Genomic DNA, 24697 nt, shown 5'->3' with positions numbered 1-24697 from the left:
ACCCTAAAAACAGGTGAGACTCAATATTTTAGGGTATAATGTGAATAAGGGTATTAGATGTACAAGTTCCTCAAGTTTCGAAGTGACAGCTTTGATAGTTTCCATGTAACTGACCTGAATGCAAAACTTAACCCCAAAGCAAGGATAACAATCAAGTGATGACAATTGCTGCTTGTCATTTTTTTTCAATAATGTATGAATTTAACAGTGTTTATTAAAGGGACTAGACACCAGATGATACAATTGCAAAAAAATAGATAACTGTCAAAAACTTACATACAATTGATATACTAGTGTATAGCTTTTAATCTTACTTTAATATCTATATAACATTGCTTAAGACAGATAATTTCACAGCTTTTGCACATTTTGTCGATATGAAACTTTCTGGGGTGTGTTTACCACATATAATATCCCAGTAAGTTTAAAAAAGCATCAGTATATTTATCTGTATTCATAAATGGATATAATATAAACTTGGAAAACTTAATTCGCTATTTTTACACAAGGAAACCCAAATGAGATAGTTAAATAATTGCTCTGTTCATTTTAATCATGTAATGTTATTTATTAATATATACCCATCATTTATCCACACGTAATACATATCGCAAATACAGTAGTCTGTATTCCACTCTAGTGCACTACAGCCGTTTTACAAGTGTCATTGCGTGATGTTAAAATGATGTCATAAAACAAAATAATGTGTCCTTAAAGGGACTGTGTCAAAGATTTGCACCAAAAAAAGTTTTTTCTGTAACGAATCTCAGGACAATTATCTAATAGAATGTGTTACGCTTTGATGTCATAATTGTAAAAAAAGTACCAAAATGTAAAAAAAAAAAGATTGTGTCGGAGACCGGGTCAAACCCGCGTCGCCAAAATTGAAGTCCAACTTCACGTGATAACACCTTCTAGCCAATCACGCATAAGGAATGAATTCTACCTTATACACATACCCAGTAATCTTTTTAATGGAAAATTACGAAGTAACTGCTAAACTTAAATAAATTGTAAACTATGTGGTACTTCAATTAGTACGTTTCAATGCATTGTACACATCGATGCCAAGTTTATGTCATTTTTCGACAATTTGTTTTTTTCGCTATTTCATCATCTGTGAGACAGCCCCTTTAAAATGACATTTATATGAAAACATGCGGATTTTAAGTGATGTAACAAGTAAATTAGTAATTTATATATAATAAAAGGGTTATCAGTATGGCGTTTTGATCCGGGAGGCCTGTGCCTTGTGAAATCCGAATCTGCAAAATTCCACTCAAGTTAAATACAACCTCCCGGATCAAAACACAGTACTAATAACCCTTTTGTATTATCAGCCTTCTAAATGACCACATCGACAGTTCTAGGCTTATTTTGAAGAAATACTGTACTCGCCAACCTGGTGTCTAGTCCCTTTAAGTTTATGGCTACATTGCACACAAATAAAGTAGGTATGTTGCATGAACATAATCTTCAATAAAAAAAGCCTATTCAAAATATATTGTTGAATACTTCAATAATGTTTCAAATCTAATGGAAATCAGCCAACTTGAGGTATAGTCATTCTTTTTTGAGACATTAACAAAATAAAAAGACAATAAAAAGGTCATATGCTCATTGACTTAAAGAATCCATGATAGCAAATTGATTGTTTAGTTTTATTCATTTACATAATTTAATCAATGACGTTCTAATGAGTAGGTCATATTTATGGAATAAGACAAATAACTATATCTTATACATGTGTATGTCAAAACTTTGCATTCATATATACATACCATTCAACTTTGTCTTTGGTGTTTGTTGCATTTGCAAGTCTAGAAGAAGATGATGATGCTGGTGTTCTTAAAGAGTGTGTTGCTGGTGTTCTTGTGGTTCGAGTATTTTTATTCGGGTAGCTGTTGTTGCTGATGTTTGTGTTTAGGATGAATTTGTTCTTGAAGCCAATGATTTTGTAGTTGTCCCTGCAGGAAGTGTTGATGATCTGGGGTTGAAGTTGTTGTTCTTGAAGATGGGGTTGGTGTTCATGTTCTAGTAATCAGAGTTGTTCATAAATCTGGAGTTGCTTTTGTTTGTTTTTGTCAGAAGTATTGTAGTTCTTATACGCAGGGTTGTTCTTGTAAATGAAGTTGTTGTGTCAGGGGTTGTTTCAGGATCCCACTCAAATATGTCGAAGGCCTTAAAAATAAGAGAATGTGAAGCTGTGACAAGTTTTTTTAAATGACAAAAAAAATTAATTATATTTTTTATTATTAAATTTAAGTTAACATTTTATGCTAAAGTTTAGAATGTTACAGAATATATATATATCCCTCCTTAGTTGAACCACCACTTGAAAGATTTAAAAACTTAAATTGTCACTATCAAGATGTGTTTTATTACCCCCAATTACCCCCTAATTCCGTCCATTTGTTAGGTTTAGAAGTGTTACTATGGAGACCTTTAAAGCCAATATTCTTAAACTAGTATTTTCCTTCAATCACTTTCAACAGAACCTACCATAAATCAAGAGTTGAAGTGGGCCCCCAGGGCCCCTGCCAGCCAAGAAAGAACTTTACATTTGCAGGGCTTGTGGGCTTGTGATTATTTTGATCACTGATATGACAACATGGTCATAATAAGGCCTATACAAATCTTTGTTTACACCCATCTGAATTTATTTTTTTCTTCCTATATTTTTTTTTTTTGCGTTTTGATCAAAATGCGTTTTTTCAGAGACCTAAAATAATACCCTGATACAGGTCAATTTGCTAAAGAATTATGGTCATCCAAAAAAAAGCAATGCCTACCTATCTACCCTTTTTGGGGGGATGTTAGTAGAAACTAAGAATATTTGTTTGGCCTAATCAAGGATTTAATTTGAAGACAGTTTTGCTGCATACTGTATATATTTTTACTTTATTACATTGCATTACAAGTGTGGGAGTAGGATTTGATATATTGGTGCAAGGTATTTTGATTATAACAATTCCAGGAAGTTTATCAAAATGCTAATCTTTATGGAAGATGTGTCATGTTTGGTGTCATTATTTTGCTTTTATAATTCACTTTTATATTGTATCAATGTAAAAGTTTAATTTTTATTACAAGCAAATGAGGAAAATCAAAATAGTTCCTCAGTTGGTAAGATCCATCTACATTTCATGTCAGTATTTATCTTAGCTCCGCCCCTTTCACTGGACTTGACATTGCCCCTTTTACTGATTTTGACATCTGATTGGCTGCGTGAGTTAAAGTGCCTTTTAATGTTTCTTTATGAATGACAGTTTTATACAGGGAAAGCCTGGTTAATAATGTGACAATCATTATTCTGAAAATGGTGCTATAAATATGATTATGAATGGGCTTATAATTTATTTAAGATAATAAACATAATCTGCAGTTATATGCACTTTAATTGATCAAAATACAAGTTGATGTTCTTTAATTATGCTTAAAATATAAATCCTTATAATATTGGAAAAAATACATGACTGTCAATTTAGAATTGAACTTCAATTTCATAGCATTTCACAGAATTGATTAAAATAATTGCTTATGGTCATGTTGATTTATTTATAGGCTAATAGCAAAGAGGGAAAAAAATAAGAAATATATATAATCATATGGAAAGGAAAAATTGAGGCGAATTTTATGTGAATATCTTAAATGTATAATTCTCCATTTTGCTAAAGTGGCTAATTGTTATTTAATTCAGATGTTGTTTTTTTTGTACATTTCATTTTGGCATTTTGATATTATTTCAAGGATATTCTGGATATGCCGTTTTAATGTCCTTTGTTTGATTAAAAAATTAGTTTCTATTTGTGTAAGAAAAGCCAGACAAAACTATAATTATTGTTATTATTTGCAATTGTTTAAACCTGGGAGTAAGATAACATATTATTGGTCCCAGTTTAAACACAATTTGGCTTCAAGTGTAATTTATTCAATATTTTTACCAGCTTTCTTTGTACGGTGCACTTAAAGCTGCACTCTCACAGATTGAACATTTTGACAACTTTTTATTGTTTGCCTTGGAACCAGCCAATTTTTGCAAAAATCCATGGAACCAGTTATATAAATAAAACTACTAACAAAAAATCCAAAAATCATATAATATGCATTTTCCTTAAAAAACATCAATTTTTCAAACAGAAAAATGTGAAAATCTAAGATCTGATTTTGTCAGCAATCTTATATCATAAATTTATTTGCAGATATCTAGGCAGAAATTTGCTCTTTCCAAGACAAACAAAAAAATATGTCAAAATGGTATATCTGCGAGAGTGCAGCTTTAAGGTCATCTAACACCTAGATTTTAGAGTAATTAACAAGTCTTACTTTTTGTTTTTAATTTTAAGTTTAATTGGCTATTATAAGGGCCCTTTCCATATCTTGATTAAGATTTTTTTTATTGGAAAAGTTTAATTATGTTCTCTCCTACTATTTTCTAATTGTGGACTTTTTGTTTATAGAGAATTTTAAGGGCATTAATGGTACAAAAATACTCCTTTAGCAAAAGTTCCATCAACGGATGGGGGTAAAACTCCCCCCTTTGGTTTCAAAATTTTGTTCAGTCACACTTGGGTATATATGTAAAGGGATCAAGCCATCATAGGGCACGTGCATACCTTCATTATCTCAACAACAACAGGATCAGAGTGGCATAAATGCAGCCACAGAGACAATTATAAACAAAAGACTTCTAAAATAGACCTGCCACATATGAAAAATTCATATAACTATACAAAAATAGACTTTAATCATACTGGATTTGCAATTGCAATGGTGTTATTTGTTATCGCTGATTTAAAAGGAACACTATTCTTAGAATAAAGGAATGGAAATCCTGAACAGAAGTCTCTGACTGTTGAAAAAACTACATCAGCCAACCTCAAATACTCTAAGGCTGACCAACAGTAATCTTTCAGTAGGGACTGAAAACAAGGAGGCACACTAGGGGCACTACTGTGCTATTCCCCAGTCATTCAAAGTACCCCCTGTGAACGCGTTAGCGGACTTGCGCCCAATTCTTAGCAAAATATTGTGCATGAATGTAGACATTAGACATATATATATATATATATATATATATATATATATATATATATATATATATATATATATAAGATATATATAATCCAAATGTGAACTTATTTGACAGCTTCAAGGAACAGAGATAACTCAGCGGATTATTTTGTTTCGCCAAGGCATGTAGGAAAATGAAACCCATTTCATCATAAATTCTGTTTATTCCACACTTTAACAATAGTAAAATCTTCCAACTAAAAAAAATAATATCAGTGTCTGCAATTTCAGAGTACCATCCACTCATGATAATTATATTATCATTTATCATGGTGTATTTAATTAATTAAGTCATTTTGACATCCTACTGTTAGTTTTAAAATAATATACTAAAGTAATAATTATGGGTACATGTACATTACCATGACAGTCACGCCAATGGGAATACTTATTTAGGGACTGACATTATAATTCACCAGTCAATTGTAACCACAGCCCCCCCCCCCCCCCAGGTCCAGGGAATAGCCAGGACTTTGACTTTCGGTCCAGCCGACCCCGGGTAAAATCCCCGCCCTACGGGGACGAACTGATGGTTAAACCCCTGCCAAATGCCCCTGCACCCCAGAGACTCTATATAAGGCCCAATCTTGGCTAAATTTGGCCCTATGACAAAACCACCGCAGTCACCCTGCGGGACCACTTGGAAAGTAAAAACACTGCCCTTTTCCCCGGCTATCCCCGGTATACCCCCGGACCTGGTAGGGGTGGGCCGGTACCGTGGTTACAATTGACTGGTGCATAACATTGACAATATAGAATTTAGTTATAATACCCTGACATGTACTGACATTGAATCACTACATGGGGACATTTATTCAGGGTGATGGACATAACATTGACATACACTATTGTAATAGAATTTCTGACATTAACTTTGAAAAGACACACACCATGAGGACAGTTCAATACAGGACCAAACATAATGCTCATTGACATACACTAAAGTAATGGTTATTCTGGCATGAACATTGCAGAGACAGCCATGGGGTGACTTATTTAGGGAAATAACATTGCATACAATTATATAGTAATTAGTTATCCTGACAGGTACTTTACACAGAATCGCTACATGGTGACAGTTACTCTGGGACGGACATTACATTTACATACACTATACTAATAGTATTTCTGACATGAGCATTGTAAAGACACACACCAGACACCCTTAGGGTGACTTAATTAGGGACAGACATAACACTGATATACAATACAGTAATTAATTATCCTGATGTGAACTTTACATAGAATCCCTACATGGGGACAGTTAATCAGGGACGGACATTACATTAACACCACTATAGAAATAGTAATTCTGAAATGAACATTGCAAAGACACACACTATGGGGAAAGTTTATCAGGGCCTGTCACACTAAATTGACATACACTATATATATATAAATAGTTATTCTGAAATTTATGAACATTGCAAAGACATACCCCATGGGGACAGTTAATAAAGGACGGACATTACATTGTCATACACTATAAAAATAGTTATTCTGATATGAAAATTGTAAAGACACACACCATGGCGACATTTCAGGGATAGACATTTCATTAACATACATTATAGAAATAGTTATTCTGCCATTATCATTGTAACAACAAATGCCATGGGGACAGTTATTCAGGGACGGACATTACATTGATGTATACACTTTTATAAGTACTAGTTATTTTGACATATTAACATTTTAAGACAAGCGCCACGAGGACAGTTATTCAGGGACGGATGTTACATTGACTAGACTTAATTGACATACACTATAGTTATAGTTATTCTTACATGAACATTGCAAAGACACACACCATGAGGAGACTTATTTATGGACAGACATCACACTTGACAATAACCATATACTAATAATTATCCTGACATTTACTTTACATAGAATAGAACCATTGGGACAGTTATTCAGGGACACACATACATTGACTAAATGACATTATACTATATAGTAATAGTAATTCTGACATGTACATTGTAAAGACATACCCAATGGTGACAGTTATTCAGGGACGGACATAACATTGACACACACTCCAGAAATTAGTATTCTCAAATGTACCTACAAGGCCATCCTTAAAAAATTGAATGTTTGCTGTAACGCGACCGACTCACGAAATTACCGCGACTCAACTTTTTTTTTAGGCCCTCCAGGACGAAATTATTTTTTTTCGCATCTCCGAGCGTACGGAAAATAATCTTTCCGCTCATTATATTTTCTTTCCGCTTATTATTTTCCTTCGGCTCATTTATATTACGTCATGCAGTTGACTTTTGTTTTTATCGACAAAATGGCCAACGAAGGCGAGCGTGTAACCTTTGCGGTTACAGTTATCGAGAAAAAGGGGCCTGAAACCATATTCCATGCTCGAAACTCCATTAGAAAATTCAGCACAAACGAGTCCTGGTTTGATGTCTTTTCCGCTTTAACTGAAAATGTCGCAATTGACCCTGAAATAGATGAACATTTTGAGAAAATTGCGTCGGTGCAGGTGTCCTCGAATCTGGAAAATCCTACACATAATAAGGAGCATAATAACAATGTTTATAGCAAATTAGCAACTTCCTTCTTTAGACTATCAGTCAAATAAGCAGACTGCATTTCTGCACCTGCTGAGTCTACTGCCTTGTTTACAAGAAGCTTCCTAACTTACAAGTCCAATTGCATAACTGCAGGACATCAAACATGTCTGCACCCTGAGTGGGACCTGAAGTTTAGCTTGCCTGTACCTACTTATTTGTCCACTGCCTAGTGTATCCATTATAATTAAGGGTCAATACACAATTTCAAGAGATTAGGGTGTCTGCAAGGTAGCAGGGGTCCGGCCCTAGGCTGTAAATTCCTTTAGGCCCAACTGACTGCTACTGTCTCGCCTGGTTTGTCTAGCCTGACTAATCATGAGCAATCAAAATGATGTAAGCTTTACTTTAACATGGTATATCATAGGTCAGCCCAAAATCCAGGTTTACAACACATTCATGGGTCATGATTTGTACATGATTGCTACAGCATTTTGGTCCCTCTTGCTGTTCTCAGTTACTGATAGGAGTATGGGGACTTTATAGAACTGGTAAACAACTCAGGATGACTGAGATTGCCCAGGAACATTGTGAGTAGGTTTCTAAAAATGTTACTCAAACAAAGCCAATAAACAAAAATGATGCAATGCATTAGACTTTATTAACAGGAAACTTATTTTGGATGTTCATTATAAATACCAAATTTATTATTATAATGTTCTGTAACTATTTATATTGTAATCCTAAGAGTTTGTTGTACAACTATGTAGACACACTGATGAAGTATCTAAGTCTGTGTCCATGGGATCTGTCCAAATGAGGATGATGGAATGAGACATGTCTGATGATAGTCATCACACTGTACTACATGATAATGGATTAATGGATGAGGTCTGTCCAAAATGAAGTGTCAAGCAATCTGAAATGATAAGAAACTTATTTACTGAGTAATTTAAGGCACACAATGGGAAAAAAAATCCCTACCTACCTACTCACTGTAAAAATGATGGGTAGCGTTACAGCAAACATACAATTTTTTTATGGATGGCCCAAAGAATCTCACCATGGGGACAGTTATTCAGGGACAAGCATTACAATTACATACAATATAGTATAAATAGTTATTCTAAAATGCACTCTATAACAAAAAATGACACTATAGTGACATTTATTCAGGGACGGACATTACATTTGACTTTCAATATATAGTAATAATCATAATAGTCATTCTAAAATGTATGGTACATTACAAAGACACGTGCCATGGGGTCAGTTATTCAAGGACGAACATTACACTGACAGATACTATAGTAAGAGTTATAAGGACATTTAGTACAATGAAGAGATACACCCCATGGGAACAGTTATTCACGAACAGACATTACATTCATGTATACAACTTACAAATTAATAATTCTGAGGACAGGTACATTGAAAGTAATCACATCTTTGAAACAGTTATTTAGACCAACATAACAGTGACATATACTATAGTTATAAGAACATTTACATGGAAAAACACACACCATGGATACAATTTTTCTGAGGGAAGAATTTTTCATTTAACAAGCACAACTATGCTACCAGAAAGTCCAAACAGTAACAAAAATATGCACATACTGAGTCACAGTCATCCAATTAGACTTTTGGAGGTACAAGCCCGAATTCAAACACTAATGCTTGGCATTAATTTTTTTAACAAGCCCTGCTACAAAAAATTTGGGCTGGTGTCAATTTTGACCACTGCAGTCAGCTAAATATGTCATTAATATATAATAATCATGCGCCAACCTGCAGATCATATACAGTATAGGCAAAACTGTTGTCTGTGTCATAAGAAGCTTACTAAATCTGAAATCTGGGGGCAGATCATGACAGTTTATATTGCATTAGGATGTCGAATGCGCAATTACAGGCAAAAGACTTTCATGAAAAGAATAAATACTTTTAATAATAATGTTGTTTTTTCTCGACGTTTTTTTAGGAGGGTGGGGAGGCCGTGAATACCGGAGGCCTTACCTAGGGTCCTTGGGGGTACTAGTCTAAAATAATAGACGTGTTATACAGGTTTCTTCCAATCCCTAATGTCTAAACGGGTTTGTGCAAAAACCGGAGGTGTTTATAAAATATTGAAATTGTATTAAGTGAAGTATTTTATGGTTGAAATTGAACATAAAGGTTTATATTCATAATTTACCATGTAAAAGAAAAGTTTTTTGCACAAAACAAGCATTCAATGCATTAAAACACATTATTTACCTTTCCAATAAAACGAAAGTTGACTCACACAGACAACAATTATGCCAAACGGAACAACTCGACCCAATCGTAATAAGTCGGCCACCTCCGACAAGCTTCGAGATAGACCGTAAAACTCATAATTATTCGTTGGATACTTATTTTTGTGTATGGAACTAATATAAAATAACATAATCTGGTAATATTACTTGTTTTAATGATATTAAATGGACCCGGAACAACTTCCCACTTTTGGTACAAAACAATTTGTACATTAAGGATTTGCCATATCAAAAATCACAAAAAAATCTGTAAACATACAATTATTTGGACTACTTGGGGTACGGGATCATTTGGCAGGGATTTTACCCGCAGTTTGTCCCCGCAGGACAAGGATTTTACCCGGGCTTGGCTGGACAGAAAGCCAAAGTCCCCGCTTTTCTCCGGACCTGGGAAGGCTGTGATTACCGGAGGCCTTACCTAGGTGTAAAATTATACGGCAATGAATTAATTCCTCCCGCTATTTATAGTTCACCTTGTATGATAAGGCCAGCCAGCCAACACAGGCAGCAGTCAGAGCTGTACCATCCTCACCAATATCATATGTATCAATAATAAATAGTTAAAACACATGCAGTCGTTCTTCATAACATAACATGGTGTCAGAAAAGAACTCATCGCACATATAGTATTAAATGTGGATTATTTTAACATTGGATCGTTAATTAATACATTAAGCATCTAATAAACTGTTCACTGTGAGAATGGAGTTAAGTGGTGTTCCAACACCGTGCATGGATTGGAATAGCTCAAATCTTCCGGAAGCTTGGAAGAAGTTCACAGAGCACTGTGAGCTTATTTTTAAGGGTCCTCTTAAAGGGAAGGATGAGGATGTACACATCACCTATTTGCAACTTTGGATGGGTGAAAAGGGTCGGGACCTGTACAAAACACTAGAACTGTCAGCGTCCGACAGAGAACATTTGTCAGCAATTTGTGAAGCGATTACAAAACACCTACAGCCGACGATCAACCCCGTTTTTGCACGGTATCGTTTCAACAATATGACACAGGGAGAACTTTCTTTCGAAGAATTCTTGACCAAATTGAGAGTAATGGTGAAGGATTGCAATTATAAGGACAGCGAAGACATGATCAGGGATAGGATTGTGTTTGGAATAGTATCACAAAAAATCCGAGAAAAACTCATTAATATGGGAGAAAATTTGACCTTGAGCAAGGCTATTCAAATATGTCAAAGCTTTGAATATGCTCAAGCACAACTGCGCGAAATGCAGGCACCATCGCAAGGAGCAGCCGTTAATGTGGTTCGTTCAAGAAGGGTTACTGGTCATAACACCTCAGGCCAGCCTGGTCACAATTCCTCAGGCCAGTGGGAGCAGAGAAGACAACAGCGCGTCACTTTGGGAGAAGACGATACCCGGACTTGCCAAAATTGTGGGCGGAAACACCAACAACAACACCAGTGTCCCGCAAAGGGAAAACAATGTCACAAATGTCAAAAATGGAACCATTTTGCATCAGTGTGTAGAAGTGTAAATGAAGTTATTGACAATGACAATTCTTGTACTCATGATTTCAAGGATTTAGTGATTGACAATGTGGAGTCCACTGTTAGGAATGGGCAGGTGTTTGCAGAGTTCAAGGTAGGTCCTTCCAATTTGTCCGTAGTGTTCAAGATTGATACTGGTAGCCAAGTGAATATATTGCCATACAAAACCTTTAGAGACATAGGCATAAAGTCAGTTCTAGAAGCTTCATATTCAAAGCTTTCAGCCTATGACAGAAGCACGTTAAATGTAAAGGGATGCATTACTTTAAGGTGTAATCATCCTGGAACTGGCCAAACAAAAGATGTTTACTTTCATGTAGTTGACACACATTCAAGTCCTTTGCTAAGTCTCCAATCATCCCTTGACTTTGAACTCATAAATCTCACATACACAGTTATGTCAGATTCCCAGGTCAACCCCCTCACTAAGGACATGGTATTAAAGGAATACAAGGAAGTGTTTGATGGCATTGATCTGCTAGCCGGTGAATGTAAGATTCACATTGATCCCACTGTCCAGCCTGTGGTGCATCCCCCAAGAAAAGTCCCTATAGCATTACAAGAAAAAGTCAAGGATGAGTTACTCCGCATGGAGTCATTAGGTGTCATCGAAAAGGTCAATGAACCCACTGACTGGGTTAGTTCAATGGTCGTTGCCGAAAAAGCCAATGGCAAAATTCGTATATGTCTGGATCCGCGTGACTTGAATAAGGCCATTCAACGTCCACATTACCCTTTAAGAACTCTGGATGATATATTGCCTCAGCTTTCAGGCGCAAAGTACTTCACAAAGCTTGATGCTAGGAGTGGTTATTGGGCATTGAAACTTGAGAGAGAGTCATCGTTCCTTACATGTTTTAACACCTTATATGGAAGATACCGATATGTCCGAGTTCCCTTTGGTCTGAAGTCAAGCGGTGATCTTTTTGTGCAAAAGATTGATGCTTGTCTTGAAGGTTTAAGTGGCGTAGCTGTCATCGTGGATGACATACTAGTGTATGGGTCATCTAGAGAAGAACATGACTCCAATCTTAGAGCAGTCCTACAGAGGTCTCATGATGAAGGAATTCGTTTTAACGAAACCAAACTCGAGGTCGGGGTATCAGAAGTAGACTACTTTGGTCACCTTCTCACATCAGAAGGTTTGAAAAAATCAACCTCAAAGACAGAGGCTATACAGAAAATGAAGCCACCCAAAAATAAATCAGAACTTGAAACCATATTAGGTATGGTAAACTATCTGTCTAGATTTGCCCCAAACTTGGCAGATGTAACAGCCCCTCTGAGACAGTTACTGTCTAAAGAAGTTGAATTCTGTTGGGAAACTGCACAAAGTGATGCATTTGACAAATGAAACAAATCATCACAGACCCGAATCAGGTTTTATCCTATTATGACAAAAGCAAGCCATTAACATTGCAAGTTGATGCCTCCAAGTTTGGTCTCGGAGCAACAATAATGCAAGACGGGAAGCCACTTGCATATGCATCAAAATCACTCACACAAACTGAGGTCAATTACGCACAAATTGAGAAGGAAATGTTTGCTATTTTGTTCGGCTGCAAGCGGTTCCACCATTTTGTTTATGGTCACAAAGTCAACGTGCAAACTGATCATTTGCCGTTAGTTTCTATTTTCAAAAAATCAATAAACACAGCTCCTGCACGATTGCAGCGTATGCTACTACAGCTACAGAAATATGATCTTGACATTAAACATTATCCATCCAAACAAGTACCAGTTGCAGACACACTGAGCAGGAACTTTCTAAATGAAACGTTCCCTGAATTGTCACAAGGCATGGACATGCAGGTACACATGGTTATGTCTCATTTACCTGTATCTGACAGAAAATTGAATGAATTGAAGGACAAAACAAGTCAAGATGAGACTTTAGTATTGTTGAAACAGACTATACTTCAAGGTTGGCCAACCTCTAGAAAAATGTGTCCGTCCCAGATATTGCCCTTCTGGAATTTCCGTGATGAGTTAACTTCTATTGATGGGTTAGTCATGAAAGGAAATAAAATAATCATCCCCAAATCAATGCAGTCTCAGATGCTTGAACTCATTCACACAGGTCACATGGGAGTCGAGAAATGTCTCAGAAGGGCCCGGGATGTTATGTTTTGGCCAGGAATATTGGCTGATATTACCAATCTCGTGTTAAAATGCAACACCTGTTTAAAACACAGAAACTCAAACCCAAAAGAGCCATTAATTCCCCTTGAGATTCCTGATTATCCATGGCAAATTATAGGCACTGATCTATTCACCTGGGAAAACAGGAACTATCTTCTGATAGTGGATTACTATAGCAGGTATTTTGAGGTCAAGGAATTGCCCAATATGAAAAGCACCACGGTCATAAACAGAATGAAAGGCATAATGGCCAGATGGGGAATTAGTGAAAAGGTTATATCTGATGGTGGTCCCTGTTATATCTCTCAGGAGTTCGCTGATTTTGCAAAAGAATGGGATGGATTTCAATCACCAGACAATTAGTCCCTACCACAGTCAATCAAACGGTCTAGCTGAGAAATATGTGTCAGTTTGTAAGAAACTCCTTACAAAGACTAAAGACGCTGGGCGTGATCCTTTTATTGGCATATTAGAATACCGGACCACCCCTCTTGAGTCAGGGTATTCCCCTGCGCAGTTAAACATGGGCAGACAATTGCGCTCTATCCTCCCAACATCTAAGGAAAATCTGATGCCCAAGGTAATATCTCCTAATTTAGTCAGGCAGGGTATTCAAGATAGCAAACAGAAGGGGAAGAAATATTATGACAGACAAGCAAGGTCACTAGACCCTTAACATATGGAGAAAATACAATGATCCAACAATTAAATAAAACTTGGAGACCAGCCACTGTAGTTGACAAGTTAAATGAAAGATCATACACTGTTCAGTGCCCAGATGGGTCTATGTACACACGAAATAGGCGGGATCTATTAAAGACCAATGAGCCCTGCCATGGTCAATTTGCAGAGCCAGAAATACAGGAAATGCCTTTAGGTCAAACACCTACCCAGTCTGACATCAAAGATTCGGAAAGCCCTCTAATTGGCAGTACTTCCTCTCCATGTATCAATCACAATCTGTACGTGACCAGGTCAGGAAGGGCCGTAAAACCAAAAGTAATTGAATCCATGTGATGTTCATTTCGCTTGTAAGCTGATTGAATCACTTATCTAAATTAGTTGTTTGATGTTTAAATTAGTCTGACAACCTTTAATAAATTTCCAATGAAATTCAAATCCTGCTATTATAACCCTAACATTGAATAACTCCTTCTCTTTTCCTCTATAAATAAATATAAATAATTTTATATCAAATCACATATATATTTATTGATAATATCTTTTGTTTGTAAAGAAGGGAGATGTAACATTATACGGCAATGAATTAATTCCTCCCGCTATTTATAGTTCACCTTGTATGATAAGGCCAGCCAGCCAACACAGGCGGGCAGTTTATCTCTAGCAGTCAGAGCTGTACCATCCTCACCAATATCATATGTATCAATAATAAATAGTTAGAACACATGCAGTCGTTCTTCATAACATAACACTAGGATCCTTGGGGTACGGGATCATTTGGCAGGGATTTTACCGGCAGTTCGTCCCTGCAGGACAAGGATTTTACCCGGGCTTGGCTGGACAGAAAGTCCAAGTCTCGCTATTCTCCGGAACTGGGGAGGCCGTGATTACCGGAGAGTGGGTGTATACCGGGGATAGCTTGGGAAAATGGGCCTTTGCCCGGGCTTAGCTGGACCGAAAGTCAAAGTGCCAGCCATTTCCCGGACCGGGTGTGGGGGGGGGGGGGTGTTACAACTAACTGTAGTCATTTTAGAATGACTACAACTGACTGGTGCATAACCAAGAGTTGTCCTACTTCTTAGCCACAGGTGCAAGTCACATAATCAATAATCGCCTTATATAAGGGATATGTGTATTAAGATATTCTTATTAAAATTGTTTGTGTCAAGTAGATCTACCTGATACATATTCAACAAGCCACACAAAAATGCAATAGAATAAAATATATATGACTTACCATGGAAGTTTGAGATATATCCATTTTGCAAAACTTAGTGTCATTCAGTCATTCTGATTCATCGTTCTGCAAAGCTCGATTATTTTGTTTATCTTCTATGAAAGACAAAATAATTCGTCTGACACATTCGTAATTTTCCAGCATGATACATGTACCCTGGTATTGATTATTGTAATTGTATGTTTGTGTTAAACCGGTTTAAAGTCAGATTCAAGTACCAATAATTAAACAATTTTAAGCAATATTATCTTTTTAACGTTACAACTCTTAAACGTCACGTATAATTTTCATTCCTGCAGTATTTTTAAAGACGGTTAAAAAAGGAAGATTTTTTTAAAAAAAGGTTACATTACACTATTTCATAAGTTTCGAAATTAGTTAAATTACCTTTAATAATATCATTTACATAACTAACATGGTTGTTATATTAAACATATAAGATACATATGTATTAACATTTGTTTTTGCTTTAAATGAAGTGCAATAATCGCGTTTTAAATCATAAATAGTCAAAACAGGTTTTGCTGGGTTTTTCTCCCGTAAAAAACACACATACAGTAAAATTTCTGTTGTTCTTTAATTAAAAAGCAAGTATTTCAAAATCCTTAAACAAGTGATAATTAACATCATAACAATAATATAATAGCTCAGAAGTGGGGGGTTTACGGATTTTGCATTATCGGTAAAATCTTGGAATTTTATCCCGTACTGAAAAGCGGTTTCTTTTTGTTTCGCGTTATTTCACTTCCGGTGTCGAATCATAATGCTCCTTTTGATATAAGATGTTGTTTTGAGCTAAAATAACTTGAATCTTGTATTATTGAAACCCTGCGGGATTTTTCCCCAGCTTTTGAAAAACGGGAGAAAAATCCCGCGGGATAGTGAAAAACCCCGTGTTTTTCTGCGAAAACCCCGCTGGGGCCCGAAGTTGGCGGGTCAATTAGACAAACTTCCAAAAACATTTCGCAAACAAAAAACACCAAAATCATACCTAAATGAAGCCTTCTAACTAAAGTATAGGCCAGTATTCGATTACACCATTTAAAGGGTACTTGAGTTTGCGAAATCTAGGATTTGCAAACACAAATTGGAGGTCGTTTTATTGTTTTTCTTAAAACCAAAGTTTTGTGAGATAAGGTTTCCATATATATCTTATGAAACAGTGTTTACGTTTTACTTCTTTGGCCACAATAAATTAATATTTTTTTCCTCGGAATTTTGCCAAAATAATTTGGAGCGAGCGAGCGAAAAACAAATTAAAATTTGTCAGATTGTATAAACCTCAAGCGAGCGAAGAGCGAAAAATATTTTTATAACCCATTTGAATACAAACCTGAACTGAATCGCTTCTGGACAATGGAAAATCAACATACTATTTCAGCCTCCGTATTTGGTAAGCCCAATATCTGTATTAATCAAATTTCTAAAATAATTTTAGCATATTTTAATAATTAAAGTATAATGATTATTTATAATAAAAAACAGCTTTAAGGAAAACGTCTAAAACACTTTATAAAGCCACACCAAATTAATCTTTCAATCCTTGGATTTTTGTTAACAAAATGAGCGAGCGAGCTAAAAATAAAACGCAACAATTTTGTCAGTGTTTATAAAACCCGAAGCAAGCGAAGAGCGAAATATATTTTTCTTATACTCAATATGAATAAGAATGATTGTTCAATGAAGTTGCCCTTTAACCCATTTGCATGCAATCTTGAACTGAAACTCTTATTGACATTGGGAAAATGTCCGACTACATACTATTTAGTCATCCGTTTTTAGTACACACATACTATGGATAAACCAAATTTCTAATATAAAGTATATAATTAAAACTTATTTTAAGTATGACAATCATTCATAATTAATAATAACTCTGCTTTCAGACAAAAGTTTGAAACGACTTATATAAATCTGCCTAAATCACTATAACATCATCTGCATTTGTATTTAGACATTCATTAAGATTGATTTCGGATGTTTAAACAAAAATGTATTACTTTGGCATCATCAAACATCAGACTCCATATAACTTTAAATTTATTGACCTTATTTCGCAGTAAATGCAATACCATCAGTTTATTAAGTACAAGGGTATGTTCAGAGAACTTTTAAGGTCAGTGAGATGTTTTAGAATCCTGGATTATGCTGTAAAAGAAAACAAAAAAGGTGATAAACTTAGGTTAGGCTTACCTATTTGTGGTATATCCGGACTAGCGTTTACATCGGTATTTGTGATTTTTTTCGAAACTGTTGTTTTGTCAGAATTTGGTAAAAAATGACTTTGATGCATTAATATGGAACAAACTATGAACCATGTTCCTGTTGAGCAAGCTGTCTTCTTCAGCATTGACGTCATATGATAAAATATTGGTCACTTGTATTATGACTTGAATCAAATTATTCTTAATTGAGTCATTGTTCATCATTTCGATTTCAATTCAAAAGTAATCACTAATAACGCAATATTGATTCAATTAATGATGATTTAATGCATGAGGAGGTAAAGAATGACTTCCAGCATGATTACAACACATTTATTGTAAAAAATAACATTACATTTCCGAAATTCGAACCAAAGCGTTTTTATCGGAAGCCGCTGTTTTGATTGAATTTTATTGAAACAATTGTAAACTGGTCGATATGCAGTATTAAACTCCAAGCATTGGTTACTTCCCATTAAAAAAACCCGCCTCAACTGCAAAGGAGAATTGAAACTGAGTTCGATGTGGCCTTACTCATAACTATGATCATATTGCAATGCATTCTTCCACACGAAGCTGCTTCATTTATACGTTTTATTCATTCTTTAAAAAAATGGCGGCTTCCGGTAAACATGTTTCGTAATTTTCAAATTGAGATGAAATGTTGTTTTCTCACTGAAATGAAAACTATCAATTGACCGTGAATTGTTTGTCATATTGATATAGACACCAAGTTGCCGCTTGTCCAAGCTTTTTAATGTTTTAGAGCAGTTATGCTGAAAAGACTATTATCTGATTCAAGTTATGATACTAATGACATTTTTTAAATGTCCAAAACCAATCATAATTTATGTCTTAATACAGATGCGATATAAAAGTGATTCCCGTAGGTAAGTTGATTCACAAATTTTCTTAAAGCAATGATCATCATACATAAAATATTCATCTTAGAAATTTGGTTGATCCATTTCTATGCCTTATCATTTATTTAAAGTAAATAGCTCGTATAGTGTACTGTCCAATAGAGATTAAATTCAAGATTGTGTTAAAATTGGTTAAACGACAATGATCTTATGTCAAAGAATCAATCTTTTTTCTGTTGATTTTATCAGTTTTCAATTTTCGCTCAGTGCCGTTTGTTATGAACTATTAAAATGACAAAATTGTATATATTGTTTTCGCTCTCTCCAATAATTTTGGCAATAATCCGTTGAAAGAAAATAATTCACAAGTGCTTAATAAAATATCAATGTTGACTTAATTATGATAATAACTTAATAAAAATATAATTTATAAGACAAAGGAGTTATAAATTGATTTATATTAAGCACTTATACATTTAAATGCTCAACGGCAGGCAGTCAGGAGTTGGTCAGCGTGGTGTCTGGATGTTCTTATTTCAATTAGTGTAACATAACCTGTTTACACTTGAAGCGTGGCGGAAGTTGCGCAGTATGTCATTGTTATTTCCATGCCCACGCAGATGATCAACAAGCAGCTTCGCTGTCGAATATTTTTCCTCCAACCCACCCCACCTCCTTTCTGCCTGTTCAACATTGTAGTTGTGTGTTAATGTTGTATATTCAGAAAGGACTTTTTTGTACGCCCAACTTTATGGGACTTGTACTTATTATTTCACTCATAATCTCAATTATATAATAATCATACAGTAAATATTGGCTGGTGTAATTGCACCAGCCCTTTTCAATCCAATAGCTGTTAGTGGTTCTTGTCCCATAAATGAACTCCCGTTTGTGAGAGCGCAAATATAAAACTACACTATATCCTGTAGCCCGTTTGTTTGCAAATGGATATTTATCTGAGGCCTTAAAGTATGTAGGTCAGTTTATTTATGTGACCATGAACATGAAAATATGTGGTAAACTACACCCTAATAAGTCAAAAGTTAGGTTATACATGTACAAGAGGATTTCGTAGTAAAAGAATAATACTGACCCGCTATTGCAATGAAGAGAATGCCAACCGTTGACTGCATTTTCTGAAATTGTATATGAAGCTTTTGAGTCTAAAGCTAACATCAGCCACCACAAAATACATGCTGACAGTAAATTGAGGACTTTAAGCTACTATTCTTGTTAATGTTATATTAGATACACGTAACATTTAGAAAAATCTACTTTTGAGCTAGCTTGTTTCTGAGCACACGTTTTAAGCTAAATTACAGCTGTTATCCGTATGAAATCATTTTTCTTATATAACTTAAATTTATCATTATACACTTCCTCATTAAAAATCCCTTGGAACTCGGCCTTATCTATATACCGGAGTTTCAACACTCAACATTTTAGGTCGGTTTCAGTTTAGGTCGGTTTCAGTTTAAGTGTAACTCATTGAATGAACATTACCATTTCAGTTGGAGCTTATTGATAATATCTTTCTTTTGTTTCATGTGTTATACATAAGCTATAACCTACACTTAAATTTCACTGCAGTGATCATTTCACTTATAATGACTATACTGACTACAGTAGTTTTGAAAAATTGGACTAGTTTTTATGCACACTTGTATTGAAAAGTACTTCATTTTGGTGATGGACAAATATGAAGTAAGTTTACTCAATTTAAGTATCATTGGTGTTGACGCGCTGAAATGAAGTAAAATTGAAAGGCTTATGAATCTTGATGCGTCCTTAAGTTTGCATATCAATTAAAGGGACTAAACACCAGATGAAAAAACTGCATTTTTTTTTGTCAAAACCCTACTTAAAATTAATATCGATGCGCACAAAGCCTTCATTCGTACATACTGATGTATCATATTGATTTCCGACACATGCATCTTTCGTACCTTTTGCGCATTTTCCAATTCAAAATGTACTGGGGTTGTAGAACTACCACGTAAAATCCAGTAACTTAAATAGCGTCGGCTTATTTATCTGTACCCATCACGTATCTTTCACATGCTTATTAAATGCACAAGGTGTTCGAAAAAAACATTGCGCGCTTTTAAAACTGGGAAACCATAATGCGCTATGTTTAAACAGGGAAACGCAGCAGAAAAAGCGACATTATTGTTGCGTTTATTCTTTTAATTATGTAAAATGATGCATAATCGGCCTCATACTAGCTCATATTGACATTTCTAGGTTTATTTTGAGAAAAACCTGTATTAACCGATTTTGGGACCACCTGGTGTCTAGTCCCTTTAAAGCTGACATGATTCATATTACATGAATACACTATGTGTCAATTAATGCCGCCAGCAATTAGGCAACATCATTTCCATTACCCAAACGAGAATATCACATTACCATAAACCTGTTTTTGCAATGTATGCTTAAATCTGACAATAGTTTATAATAATACGATGGAAACTCCAGAAAAGAGCCAAGTAGTCAAACGTATAAGATATTCATAAACGAGGATTGTTCAGGAAGTTTGCGGTATTTCAACATAAAAAAACACATTTCGTCAGTTCTAAACTATCTCAACATTTAAAAACCAATCTCTACAGAATGAAGACACCATAATTTGAAACAGGATAAGTTGGTGCTAAAGTATGTGTCATAGGTGTCATGTCTGAAAATTTGAGACGTTAGCGTATCATTTAAAGCATTAACTAGTAAACGTCCGTTCCGAATCATTGCTTTATAGTCGGCAACAGGCGTCATTAAATAACGCAGCGTTGTAAAGTTGAGCGCGAATCTGAAAAAAATCCTAAGGAAAGATACTATATATTTTATTAGGGATTAGGCACTTACTGTGTTGGACGACGTTTGACTGCAAGCTGGATTACATGTATAGAAACGGCAGACTATCAATTAAAGATGTTGCAAAATTAGTCGGCCATCTACCGTAGTGGCTAAAATCACAAATCCTAGCCAACCATTTAATATAGTTTCTAAAACCAGGTCTTTAGTAATAACAGCTTAAGAAAACGTTCTGTTTTCAGAGATTGATGTCTAGAAGTAACACTTATTAATACATGTTAGCACGTATGCATTTAATCAGAATCCCAAATTATGGTGCTACTATACTTTAAACTATTTTGCAACAATATTAAGAAAGTTTTGACCTAAGGCTAGCATACATAGCTTATATGTCATACAAAAAATCTTGATATAACGATTGATGAACTAAGCCAGTTTTCTCCCATAAATGTGACATTGTCAACACAATTTGTTCTTTTTGCGAACAACTCTTGTATTATTCCCATTATGATCTGCTAACAATGAACTTTGACCTTGTTACCGTGAAACAAATAGGGTATATTTACTATGTGAATTTTTTGAAGAAGTTTTACTTAGAAATTCCTACTATCTTGATGTGTCCGCGAACATAATAACCTAATACTTACACACGGTGATGATGCAAAGCGGATTCTTTCCGTCCACATTTTTCATTTTCGGGTTCTATCCGGCACCGATGCGGATTCTATCCGTCGTGTTTACATTAAAAAGTGAAATGCCGAAATGTAAATCGGTGAAAATAACAACAAGTGCTGTAATTATGTTTGTGATTTTATACCTAAAAAATAACTCCATCAACTATCGACAAACAAACACAAAAATGAAAGCCCCATATCTTTTTATTCATTTAAAAAATGAAAATAAAACAGCGACATAATTCTGACAGCAAATAGCATGCAAACGAAACCTTAATTTTTCAGCTATTTACATCCTGATAATTACGTTTATCTTTTCAAAGAAGGTATCGAAGTAGGTATAGTTTAATTTCTTGCTTCTGTATATACTCTGCGATAATAAGTGAAAATAAAGTACTCGCCTTTCCGTTCAGCGGAGCTTCGGATTCTATCTTTTATGAGTAGTTGTATAGAAATTTAGGCACCGGATATATTTTTACACTCGCACCAGGTTCTATCTAAGATTTGATATGCTTTTGTTTGTTTGTTTGTTTCCAGCCGTAAAAGAAGATCAGATCAACACGTATAACATTCCCAGGCATTCTAATTACATAAACAACAAACTATACTAATTACTTGTTACTCTCAACTTGAGTCTCAAGATACGGGATTAGATCGTCTTTTATGAATAAATATGAAGCAAAATCCAAATTCCTTAATTCACATATGAGAGTTATAAAGTCTTGAGAATTATTTGCTTATACAATTTAAAGTAAATAATAACTTAATGCTTCTTTGCTGTTGCCTGAAAACAAATGATTATGTTTTGTTTGGTTTCGATTGTTGCAACAAGACCGATATTTTTGGAGCATAGATACTAATTAACAAAAGTCATGAAAAGAAACAAATTGTTGATTAGTTTTAACTACTATCCATTAAGTCATTAATCGGCTTTATTACGTGAATCTAAAATCTCGCGCATTCGCCTGTGCACGGGCAAATATAAAGGCATGCACGAGACTTGTACAATTTCTACATTGCAATACTCCCTGGGCCGTAATCTGTGAACTAAAATACTTCATCCCTACATACAATAACGCACTTTTATTTATTACTTTCATTTTGCATAATTTTTATTTATCTTCCCTTTTAATGACTGTTTCCTATATCAGGAAAAGGCAGATCATATAATTACAGTAACAATGTATATAAATATAGAACTCATTCCATATTTGCGACACAAATGAGCAGTGAGTTAAACTAATACCTTGGATACACTTCTAAGTATCAGAATAAGACTAAAGAATTTGTTTCTGTGTAAAAGGCAACCTGATATACCTAGCATCCCCACTCCGAAACAAGGAGTGCCTTCGAGTATATGATAAATATGTGTTTTGCAAACCTTATATTTGACCTTAGTGTCACGACCCTTCTTTTACTTTTTAGACTTCTACGATAAACACATAATTTTCTTTTTCGGCCTTCTCTAGGCCCCACCCTTTATTCAGTCAAGCATACCAGAGTATACCCTTACTAAATACACACACACACTCCTCTAGCATTGACTAGTTACAGACTGCAAAACAATATAACATGTAACGTGCCAGTAGAATCAGGTGACCACAAACGCTAGATTCCGTTGCCGTGTTAAATCGAGTGTAACCAAGGCCACAGAAGCATGGTCGACAGTTGTATAACCTTATACCACTGCGTTAAAATAATCAAAGTCATGAAACGAAGGCATTGTTAATGAAAATTTAACAATAAACATACAATGAGGAAAGGCTTGCTACTGTTAACACTTAAAAGTCATGACACTATTGTTATTCATTACATTTAACAAACAGTTAATTCGAAAGTTGTTAAGATAGTTTCACTTACTGTTCACAATGTTATCGTAGTACATTTAATATCCGTGTCCCATGTGAATTTGCAATTGTTTTAATTGTTTTAAGCGAAAGACAGTCGAAAAGGAAGTAACGTTTAATATGACCGTAGTTTTTCAATGAAACAAATAGGATGACACACGCATTGATTTTATACTCGACGCATGCGCGAAAACCCATATCTAGCTAGTTTCATGTACGTGCTATCAGCGAAATGTTTACTTTGCGAAAAGGCTCAATTACCAATACCTGTCGTAAATTTCCGTGACGTAAGTCGTCTGCTAGTCAGACGATTTTGCATGATTAAACTTTTGAGATTAATGTTATTCTATTTCAAAATTAATTTATTTATATCGAACTATTTGCCTTATTTTCTATAAACAATATTGTCGATCATATATTTTGGTCCTCATATGTCATTTGTAATATTTTGATGATTAATTATTAAAGCTTAAATAGTCAGTTATGTACTCAATTATACGATTGTTTATATACTTTACATCGTGTTAACACACTACTACTACTACTACTACTACTACTACTACTGCTACTGCTGCTGCTGCTGCTGCTACTACTACTACTACTGCTACTGCTACTGCTACTACTACTACTACTACTACTACTACTACTACTACTGCTACTGCTGCTGCTACTACTACTGCTACTGCTACTGCTACTGCTACTACTGCTACTGCTACTGCTACTACTACTACTACTACTACTACTACTACTGCTGCTGCTACTACTACTACTACTACTACTACTACTACTACTACTACTACTACTACTACTACTACTACTACTACTACTA

General features: G+C 35.0%; 1 protein-coding gene across 3 annotated transcripts in view; it reads right to left on the bottom strand.

Annotated features, from left to right (window-relative positions):
* Positions 1 to 24059, bottom strand: part of LOC128234552 (uncharacterized) — a 43487-nt gene extending 19428 nt beyond the window's left edge. The window contains exons 1-2 of one of the 3 annotated variants that reach the window (XM_052948828.1): positions 23882 to 24057; positions 19633 to 19675 (exon numbers count right to left, since the gene is read on the bottom strand). In XM_052948828.1, coding sequence (XP_052804788.1) covers positions 19633 to 19672 — 40 coding nt within the window. In that variant the 5' untranslated portion in view covers positions 19673 to 19675; positions 23882 to 24057. Of the gene's footprint in view, positions 1 to 19013; positions 19189 to 19632; positions 19676 to 23881 lie in introns of those variants that run through there. The other 2 variants (XM_052948829.1, XM_052948830.1) reach the window with 2 other exon arrangements.
* Positions 24060 to 24697: the final 638 nt, after the last annotated feature.

The sequence above is a fragment of the Mya arenaria genome, chromosome 5 (genome assembly GCF_026914265.1).
Source record: "Mya arenaria isolate MELC-2E11 chromosome 5, ASM2691426v1".
Classification (NCBI taxonomy): Eukaryota; Metazoa; Mollusca; class Bivalvia; order Myida; family Myidae; genus Mya; species Mya arenaria.
This window is presented reverse-complemented; position numbering and strand designations above follow the sequence as displayed.